The 11,213-nt window shown below is 40.5% G+C and overlaps 1 protein-coding gene across 1 annotated transcript; it reads right to left on the bottom strand.

Moving 5' to 3' along the window:
- Window positions 1–9,630: 9,630 nt before the first annotated feature.
- Window positions 9,631–10,170, bottom strand: LOC129891287 (uncharacterized). The gene has a single exon (XM_055966595.1). It carries the CDS (start codon window positions 10,168–10,170, stop codon window positions 9,631–9,633), a length of 540 nt encoding a protein of 179 aa, XP_055822570.1.
- Window positions 10,171–11,213: the final 1,043 nt, after the last annotated feature.

Below are 11,213 nucleotides of genomic sequence, written 5' to 3'. Positions count from 1 at the left end.
ATCGTCTCTTATCCTGACAAGGTATTGGACAGCTGCGGCAATGGCAGTGCAAAGCGTTGTATCATCACTAGCTCATAGGTGATGTGTAACACCCCTCAAAAAAAATTCTAAGATTCGGACCCTTGTTGTATTCGTGTAGGGTCTAACTCAATTATTTCAAAGTAAGTGTGTGAGTTAAGATGAGTCCCCGAGTAATTGAAAAGTGTTGGAGGTGAGGTGGGGTCCCTAGGACCAAGCTAAGACCAAGAAGGTTCGTCGTGGCTAAGTTTTAGGACGAGTTTGTATGAGGAGTCGACTTCTAATGACCCTATATTTTGAGAGACGGAAATATAGGTGGCCCACAACCTATTAAATTAAAGGTCGTCGAGTCTTCTTTCCAACGCCACCAAGAATGTAAATTTTGGAGTTCGGAGTCGAAAGATATGGCGATCCTAAGATGAACGAGCACAACAGAGATTTTCAGGCCTGGGGTTCAACTACTGGAAATCTGGGCTTGGCGCCGTAGTGGCGCGACGCGCCACTATCGCTCCAGGAATATGCCTCAGTAGTTTGGCCCCTGGCGCGATGCGCCGCTAAAAGTTGTGCAGGGTTTTTCAAGCCAAATTTCCAGAACCCAGAAAATATGGCCTTGGCGCGATATGAAGCCGTGTCTAGTAGAGTCTTGCTTATGGGTGTGTTGTGCACCATACTTATAAGCAGGAGGCTATAGTACATTAGGAATTTTTCCACTTCTTTCATACTCTGCTTTCGTGCGATAGAGTTAAAACTCTATAAAACTCCTTTCTAATTCGTGCGTTTGTACGTTACAGATAATGCCTCCTAAACGTACGGCTGGCCAGAGAAATGCTGACAACGCCGAGATGCCCCAATCAGAAGTACGCCCAGCAAGAGCTAGAGGCCGACCTGCGAGGTATGCGGAGGCAACCCAAGTGCCTGCTACTCCGCCTGCACCCATGTCAGAGGAAAAATTTAGAGGAGCGATTGCAATGCTCACGCAATTAATGGCTGCCCAAAATGGTAACCAGAGTTCGACGACTCTCAGCTCTAGTTCCTAAGAGCCATCTGCTGCCACCAGAATTAGAGACTTTCTGAGGATGAATCCGCCTGCATTCACGGGTTCTAAGGTTGATGAAGACCCTCAAAACTTTATTGATGAGATATGGAAAATTCTGAAAGCTATGTATGCTACGGAGATTGAGGGGGTCGAGTTGGTGTCCTATCAACTCAAAGATGTGGCGAATATTTGGTATAACCAATGGGAACAGGGTAGGGGTGAGGATGCTGAACCTGCTAGATGGGATGAATTTGAGGGAGCCTTCCTTGACCACTTCTTTCCCCGAGAATTGAGGGAAGCGAAAGTGGAGGAATTTGTAAATCTAAAATAAGAAGGCATGACTGTTAAGGAGTACAGCCTGAAGTTCATCCAGTTATCCAGGTATGCTCCAGAAATGATCCCAGATGTGAGGTCAAAGATGAGGAAGTTCGTCTCTGGGTTAGGGAGACATGTGAAGAAGGAGTGCAAAGCAGCATTGTTGATCTCGGACATGGATATTTCCAGGTTGATGGTGTATGCTCAACAGGTAGAGGATGAGAAGAGGAAAGACAGAGAGGAGCATCTGAGCAAAAAGGCAATATCAGCTGGGCATGAGAATGAGCAGAGGCAAAGCAAGGGCAACAGGTCCTTCTTCCATAAGAGGCCTTCCAACTATGCCTCATCTACCGCCAGTGCACCGATGCCGCAGAACAGGTATGATCGGCAGGGACAAGGTTGCCAGAATTTCAGACCCCAGGGTTCTCAATCCCAAGCTAGCATAGGTCAAGGTGCGCAAGGGAAGCCACCATGCGTCAAGTGTGGTAAGCTTCACTTAGGAGAGTGCAGAGCGGGAAGGATGGGTTGTTATAAATGCGGCCAAATAGACCATTTTCAGAAAGAGTGTCCAGCATGGGGGAACAGGGCCCAGTTCTCTACCACTGCACCACCGGCTAGGGGTAATCAGAGGGGCACTACTTCAAGTACGAGTGGAGGTACAAACCGCCTATATGCCATGGGTAGTCGCCAAGATCAGGAGAACTCTCCAAACATCGTGATGGGTATGATTCGAGTCTCTTCTCTTGACTGTTATGTTTTGATGGATCCGGGTGCCACATTATCTTTTGTGACTCCTTACGTGGCTAGTAAGTTCAATAAAATCCCTGAATGTCTTAGTGAGCCTTTCTACGTAGCTACCCCTGTTGGTGATTCTGTCGTAGCTGAGAAAGTCTATAAAGATTGCACCGTGTCAATTCATCACAGAGATACCTTAGCTGACTTGGTTGAGTTAGACATGGTTGATTTTGATGTGATCTTTGGCATGGACTGGCTTTATGTCTGTTATGCCTCCATTGATTGTAGAACTCAGGTTGTCAAATTCAAATTCCCGAACGAAGTTGTCATAGAGTTGAGAGGTAGTCCTGTTGCGCCTAAAGGTAAGTTTATTTCATACCTTAGGGCCATGAAGCTAATCTCAAAAGGGTGCATTTATTACCTTGTCCGAGTAAAGGATGACAATATCGAGTCTCCATCCCTCGAGTCAGTTCCGATTGTCAACGAGTTTCCGGATGTCTTTCCTGAAGATCTACCTGGAGTCCCTCCGGATAGGGAGATTGACTTTGGGATTGATGTTCTTCCTGATACCCAGCCTATCTCAATTCCTCCATATAAAATGGCCCCAGCTGAGTTGAGGGAGTTGAAGGAGCAGTTGAAAGACTTATTAGATAAGAGATTTATTAGGCCGAGTTTCTCACCATAGGGAGATCCGGTCCTATTTGTTCGAAAGAAAGATGGGTCTCTTAGAATGTGTATTGACTACAGGCAGCTGAATAAGGTCATCGTAAAGAACAAATACCCTCTCCCCAGGATAGATGATTTATTTGATCAACTTTAGGGTGCCACGTGTTTCTCAAAGATAGACTTGAGATCCAGTTACCACCAGTTGAAGGTGAAAGAATGTGATATTCCGAAGACTACTTTCCGGACTCGTTATGGCCACTTCGAATTTTTGGTCATGTCCTTTGGGTTGACTAATGTCCCCGCCGCTTTTATGGATCTCATGAACCGAGTATTCAAACCATATCTTGATATGTTTGTGATTGTATTCATAGATGATATTCTGGTTTACTCCAAGAATGAGGAGGAGCATGCCCATCATCTTAGAGTCGTCTTGCAAACTTTGAGGGACCAGGTATTGTATGCAAAGTTCTCTAAATGTGAATTTTGGCTTGCATCAGTGACCTTCTTAGGATACATTATATCTGGAGATGACATTCGGGTTGATGCTCAGAAGATTGAAGCGGTGAAGAATTGGACCAGACCCACATCCCCAACAGAGATAAGGAGTTTCTTGGGTTTGGCTGGCTATTATCGAAGGTTTGTAGAGGGATTCTCATCCATATCATCACCATTGACTAAACTGACTCAAAAGAAGGCTAAGTTCCAATGGTTCGATGCTTGTGAGGAGAGTTTCTAGAAATTGAAGGCCAAACTAACCAGTGCTCCTGTTCTAACTTTGCCCGATAGAATAGAGGGCTTTGTGGTCTATTGTGATGCATCCAAAATTGGTTTGGGTTGTGTGTTGATGCAAAGGGGGAAGGTGATAGCCTATGCTTCCAGACAGCTTAAGGTTCATGAGAGAAATTACCCAACTCATGACCTTGAGCTGGCGGCTATGGTGTTCGCGCTTAAAATTTGGTGACACTACTTGTATGGAGTGCATGTTGATGTATTCACCGATCACAAGAGCCTGCAATATGTCTTCAGCTAGAAGGAACTCAACCTGAGGCAAAGAAGATAGCTTGAGCTACTCAAGGACTACGACATGAGCATCCTCTACCATCCAGGTAAAGCTAATGTTGTTGCTGATGCTCTTAGCAGGTTGTCCATGGGTAGCACTGCCCATCTGGAAAAGGGAAGGAGGGAATTGGCGAAGGAGGTACATCGATTAGCCCGATTGGGAGTTCAACTCGAAGAGAACTATGAAGGTGGAGTAAACGTTCGAGATGGGGCCACGTCCTCACTTGTAGCAGAGGTAAAGGAGAAATAAGATCAGGATCCCATCCTCCTCCGGCTGAAGGAAGTTGTTCACAAACAAGGGGTGATGGTTTTCACCAAAAGGGGAGATGGTGTGTTGAGGTACCAAAGTAAATTGTGTGTACCTGACGTCGATGATGTTCGAGAGAGGATTATGGCCGAAATGCATAGTTCCAGATACTCTATTCATCCAGGCTCCACGAAAATGTACCATGACTTGAGGGAAATCTATTGGTGGAGTGGGATAAAGAGAGATATTGCGGAATTCGTCTCCAAGTGCCCGAATTGCCAACAGGTGATGGTTGAGCATCAAAGGCCATGTGGTTTAGCTCAAAATATAGAAATTCTGAAATGGAAGTGGGAGATGATCAACATGGACTTTATCACAGGTCTACCGAGGTCCCGAAAGCAACATGATTCGATTTGGGTGATTGTGGATAGAATGACGAAATCGGCTCACTTCTTGGCAGTTAAAACTACTAACACCGCAGAGGATTATGCAAAGTTGTACATACAGGAGATCGTCAGATTGCATGGGGTCCCTTTGTCTATTATCTCAAACAGAGGAGCTCAATTCACTTCCCAATTTTGGAAATCCTTTCAGAAGGGATTAGGTTCGAGGGTGAACTTGAGTACAGCCTTTCATCCCCAGACAGATGGCCAAGCAGAGCGCACCATCCAGACATTGGAAGATATGTTGAGGGCATGTGTGCTCGACTTCAAGGGAAATTGGGACGATTACTTATCTCTCATAGAGTTTGCATACAACAATAGCTATCATACAAGCATTCAAATGGCTTCTTATGAAGCTTTGTATGGGAGAAGGTGTAGATCTCCTATTGGGTGGTTTGAAGTTGTTCACCAAGCCATGGAGAAGGTGAGAGTTATCCAAGATAGGCTAAAGACAGCCCAAAGCCGCCAAAAATCTTACACCGATGTGAAGAGGAGAGACTTGGATTTTGAGGTGGGTGATTGGGTGTACTTGAAAGTATCACCCATGAAGGGTGTCATGAGATTTGGAAGGAAAGGGAAGCTCAGTCCTCGATATATTGGTCCTTACTATATTTTGAGGCGGATTAGGAGTGTTGCTTACGAGTTGGAGTTACCCTCGGAGTTAGCTTCTATTCATCCGGTATTCCACGTTTCGATGTTGAAGAAATGCTTGGGTGATCCCTCGTTAGTAGTCCCCATTGACAACGTTGAAATTAAGGATAGCTTGTCTTATGAAGAGGTCCCGGTCTAAATTCTTGATTGCCAAATTCGCAAATTGAGGAACAAAGAGATTGCCTTGGTCAAAGTCCTGTGGAGGAATCAACTTGTTGAGGAAGCCACATGGGAAGCGGAGGAAGCCATAAAATCTAAATATCCACATCTATTCGTGCCTACCGAGGATAATATTGGAGGTAATGTCCATTTCCTTGACATTGAATTCATTGTGCATTTTGAGACTTGATTGATAATTGATTGAGAATTTGATTGGTTGATTGACTGAATTCTGATTGTGATTTGTACTCCGAGTCCATTCTTAGTCACTCGTCATTCGAGGACGAATGATCCCAAGGGGGAGATAATGTAACACCCCTCAAATATTTTCCTAAGATTCGGACCCTTGTTGTATTCGTGTAGGGTCTAACTCAATTATTTCAAAGTAAGTGTGTGAGTTAAGATGAGTCCCCGAGTAATTGAAAAGTGTTGGAGGTGAGGTGGGGTCCCTAGGACCAAGCTAAGACCAAGAAGGTTCGTCGTGGCTAAGTTTTAGGACGAGTTTGTATGAGGAGTCGACTTCTAATGACCCTATATTTTGAGAGACGGAAATATAGGTGGCCCACAACCTATTAAATTAAAGGTCGTCGAGTCTTCTTTCCAACGCCACCAAGAATGTAAATTTTGGAGTTCGGAGTCGAAAGATATGCCAATCCTAAGATGAACGAGCACAACAGAGATTTTCAGGCCTGGGGTTCAACTACTGGAAATTTGGGCTTGGCGCCGTAGTGGCGCGATGCGCCACTATCACTCCAGGAACATGCCTCAGTAGTTTGGCCCCTGGCGCGATGCGCCGCTAAAAGTTGTGCAGGGTTTTTCAAGCCAAATTTCCAGAACCCAGAAAATATGGCCTTGGCGCTGTAAGGGCGCGACGCGCCACTATCGCGCCAGAAACATGCCTCAGTAGTTTGGTCTCTGGCGCGGCGTGCCACTGCGAGGTGTGCAGGTTTTAGGCGTAATTGGCCTGACGCTGCAATGGCGCGACGCGCCACTATCGCGCCAGGTGCGTTTTTGCCTATTTTTCAGAACTTTTGAGGAGGGGCAATTTGGGAATTTACCCAAATTATATATATGTTACCCTTGGTCTTTTGGGAACATATTTTTGCAGCCTCACTCTCTCTTTAAAAAGCCCTAGGAGCTTCTCTCTCTCTCTTCTTCTTTTTCTCCATTTCCAACAAAAAGAGACCAAGAGCTTCAAGATTTGAGTCCTCCATTGAAGACCCAACCACAAGGTTTTCTTCAAGTCTTCACTAAGGTATGTAAGGCTATCCAAAATATGTGTTGAGTCCACCCATGTGCCCTATTCTTGCTTTGAGGTTAGATGTTCATGAAAATGGAGTTTCTTGGTATGGTTTAAGTTTAAATGAGTTTTGTCCCTTATTTATTTGATTCTATATGTGTTGATGTTGTGGAGTTAAGAAGTTCCCAAAATGAGCCTTTATGTGAGTATGAGTTGATGAAAATGAGTTGTTAAATATGTTCTGTTGATCTTCTTGAGTATGTAGATTTTGATAAAGGATGCTATTTTCTTAAAAATGTTGCTTATTATAAAGATGTAAATTTAAAGTCTTGAAATTGTGATGAGTCTCAAAGATTTCTCATATGGATGGAGGAAATGATTGATTATATCTAGATGTTGCTATATATGTGCATTTAAATTTCTTTTGAAGATATGATTGAGATTGATCGGATAGTATGATTGGAAGAGATTTGATTGTGATAGAGTTGATGAGTTGACGAGGTTATAATGAGACTTGTCGATGTGATTTGATTGAGTTTATTGGATGGAGTTTTATGAGCATTGAGTCTTGGGAGGAGTATCGAGCACCGAATTGGGCGAGAGTATAGTCCATACTCAAACCCAATAACTGCGTCGCCAAACGTAGGGGGGATGGAACCGTTAAAGTCGGATGCTTCCCCGAGAGATTTGTCCTGACATTATAGGACCTGGTTGGATTGGATCCATGATTTGTTGATTCGTTCATACCCTGGCAAAGTATGAAAGGACGCGGCAACAATGTCGGTTTGTTGTACTTTCACTGGCTTATAAGTGATGGTTGTCTGTTAAGAGAAACTCCCAAATAGGTCTTGATAGTACTCTGGGTCAGATTGAGTTGAATTGTATGTGATTGGTCCCGTCTAAATCATATTCTTGTTTAGACTTAGGACATTTGATTGAGTTGTTATCCCTCTTGAGTTGAGCTCCCGAGTTGATTAATTATTCCTTCATATTCGTTGTATTCGGCCATTTTACATACTCGTACATTCCATGTACTGATGCCATTTGGCCTGCATCATTTCATGATGCAGAGACAGGTACTAGAGATCATCAACCGGCGCTCCGTTGAAGATCCACATACACCCTCAGCTAGTTGGTGAGTCCTCTTAGTTTCCGGAGGATATTGAGCCTTCATGTACAGTTTTGTTGACATTTCCTTCATTTTGATTGTTGGTAGCCATGGACTTGTCATTGGCACCTCTTAGACTTTGATAGAGGCTTCATAGACTCGAGTGTGGGGAGGTCGAACTGTTATTTTGAGGAGTCTTATTTTATTGTCCTGTTGGGCTGTAAATGTTTGGCCTCCGGCCCCCATATATATATGATCAGTATTTCATTATTTGAGTTTTCCACTAAGAGAATATGATTGAATGAAGGTGTGACTAGACCAGGTGGTTCGCTCGGAGGTCAGAAATGCCTTCGAGTGCCGGCCACGCCTAGGGTACCCTCCCGGGGCGTGACATGATGGTTGTAGGTTAGAGAAACTCCCCAAGGAGTAAAATATTATATTTTTATATGATGAGTTACATTTACTTATTCATATCTTTTAAAAGCATTCTTTTACATATGTTGCATGCTTTATTAAGCTGAGTTGTGTATTTTCAAAGTTGAGTACATTGAGCTGAATTGAGTATTTTCAAAGTTGAGTTCATTGAGTTGAGTTGAGTATTTTCAAAGTTGAGTCCATTGAGTTGAATTGAGTATTTTCAGAGTTGAATCCATTGAGCTGAGTTGAGTCCTTTTAAAGTTGAGTCCTTTGAGTTGAGGCTGAGTATTGTTGATCGTATTTCCTTTCAGCTATTTTATATACTCATAAATTTCATGTACTGACGCCTTTTGGCCTGCATCATTTATTATGCATATACAAGTACTAGAGATTATCAACAGATGCTCTGTTGAAAATCCATTTCCTTCCTGATAGTTGTGAGACCTCCTTGCTTTATGAGGAATCATATTTATTTCATTCATTATTTGAGTAGTTCCTTTTGGGTAGTCATAGACATGTCATTGAAACCTTCTGGATAGGGATAAGAGGTTTCATAGACAGATAGATGATAGTATTGAGTAGATGTTTTGATTTTCAAAAATATCCTCATGATATGGAGTTGATCTGAGATTTATTTTAAATACATTATTCTTCTCGAAATATTGATTTGGTTAGTCTACTTGAATGGATTTTAAATTCATGTTGAGTCTTTCGCTGATTGAACAAATGAACAGATATGTAGGCCAAGTGGTTCACTTGGGAGCCAGTAATGGCTTCTGAATGCCGGTTAAGTATAGGATACCCTCTCGGGACGTGACAATATAATAAATACTAGCACGGATCTATAAATTAGCAGTTATAATAGTTCAAAAATTTAACAATTGCAAAATACATCAAGATTTAATATGGAAAATGTCTTCAATTTGAAGAGTAGAAAATTAGGGCCAAATCTTTAATATATCACTGAGAAAGTTACAAAAATAAAGAAATAATGGCTACAATATTAATGTCAAACACATAGCAATAATAGCAACAAAAATAACAATCAAACTAGAAAAGATTGAAAGAATATTATTCAGATATATAATTATTATTGTTCACAACCAAACTTTGGAGCTATATGACTTCAAATCGTGCTCAAATATATAGTTTTTAATTTAATACCAAGATACCCGAAATTCTAAAATCAAATTCAGCTTAATCAAATAAAAACAAAGCAAATATTATTTTTTTAAAAGCTGATTGGTCGTATGTATTATCAGCCAAGTAGAACGTCCATTTGGATTGTAAGGATCTGCGGTTCGAATGCTAATTATTAACTTAAACCTTACAAATTAAATAATAAAAAAAAACAAATAATAAATGAGTAGTTGAGAAAAAAATCCTAACAAGTAGATAAGCTGAAAAAATATCTCAAGGCTCAAATGAAAAGGATAAGCTTAGACATAAGAATGATTTATTGAATATCAATCTCCTCTTTATTAGCTACTAACTTTCTAGAAAGACAAATTAATTTATAACAATTATATGAACCACCTATTTCTTAATGAGGCCTTCAGCAATTTTTGACATTAATACAAGATCGAATTGTTTCCTACTCCTATCTAACATTTCAGGCGTTGTCTTGCTACCGAGTGCATTTTGACAATCAGTCACAAATTTGGGACACTTTGAAAGGTCATTTTCCAAGCCATTAAAATCCTTGTTAGCTAATGCTTGGGCAGCATCTTGGAGCACGGTTATCAACAATCCATAACCGCTATCACAAATACCGTACAGGTCTTGGGTCTCTTTGTCTTTTGCGTTTGCTTTAGCTTTCTCTATGAAAGCATGATTGTCGTTAGCATTTTGTAATGATTGCGCGATAGCAGCTCGCGTTACTTCTTCAGGAACATATGGATGAGTATGTAAAATTTGTCTGAAAGTGGTTAAGCAAAATGGAGGATTTTGTACTTGTCTACATATACTTGTTATTAATGCTTCGTCTGCATTGAGATCACACAAAGAGGTTTGAAAGTTGAAAATGTTTGCAACAAATACTAAAGGAAGAAAGTATGAAGTAAAAAGAGAGGCCATTTTAATTTCTTCAATAATTATTGTTCTGATGTTTGAAGTGAATGCATACAAGTGAATATATATAGGGATGACATTGAAGCAAAATAGGAATACACATAAATTTTGTTACCTTATTATCATCTTCAAGCATCTATGACACATATAGAAAAAATGTTAAGTTGATATATTTTCTCCTAACTAATTAAGTTATTTCCTCATATGTACATTTTCTTGTCACCCCATTTACCTTATGTGAAGTGAAACAAATTTAGTGAGAGCATAATACTTTCTAACAAAATTATTTTGAGTTTTCTTTCAAAACATACTTTTATCTTAGGCATATTCCTTTTATTCTATGTTACTTGGGTCTTATTAAAAATAAGTTATTATTTTTTAATGTTCATTTTAGCAAATTAAGTTTCTTTTTTAATATTACCCTTATCACTTAATAGTTATATAAAGAAATAATAGTCAAATTTAAATTTTGGAAACATAATTATTCTAGTTAAAGGAACACATAGAAGTTGGTCAAACATGAAACTCACTGATATCATTTAATGTATAAATCTAGTCAAAGGAACACATATGGGCTATGAACTTGAGAATTAAATTAGAAAAATTACGTAGTAAGATAAATATGTGATATTATTTACTATACACCACTATAATTTGAAAGAATTATTATTCGTAGCTATAATTAAAATTTTATAACAATTTTCTATCTCCTCTTTCCCCCTCTCTCTTGTCTCTCTCCTTTTTCTCTGCACTCAACTCACCTCTCTCCTCTCTCTTTGTCCTTTCTCACTCGTCTCTCTTTGCCCTTTGCTCTCTCTCGCCTCTCTCCTCTTTCTTTCTCTACCCTCTCTCACTCGCCTCTATTTGCCCTCCCCCTCTCCATCTCGCATTCTCTTTTTTCTCTCAATACAAATACAAATACAAGTAGTAACATTCAATGATACAAATACCAATGTTAATAGTCAATGATACATAAATAAATGATAATTATCAACTGTACAAAGCCTTTTCAGTAATACAAAATACAAATACACATGGCAATAAACAAA

The sequence above is a fragment of the Solanum dulcamara genome, chromosome 1 (genome assembly GCF_947179165.1).
Source record: "Solanum dulcamara chromosome 1, daSolDulc1.2, whole genome shotgun sequence".
In the NCBI taxonomy this organism is placed as follows: Eukaryota; Viridiplantae; Streptophyta; class Magnoliopsida; order Solanales; family Solanaceae; genus Solanum; species Solanum dulcamara.
The sequence above is the reverse complement of the archived record's forward strand: the minus strand, read 5'-3'. Positions and strand labels throughout refer to the sequence as shown.

Bases quoted from the DNA above. Each gene is read 5' to 3' on its own strand.
- LOC129891287 (XM_055966595.1), bottom strand. From the start codon at position 10,170: ATGGCCTCTCTTTTTACTTCATACTTTCTTCCTTTAGTATTTGTTGCA.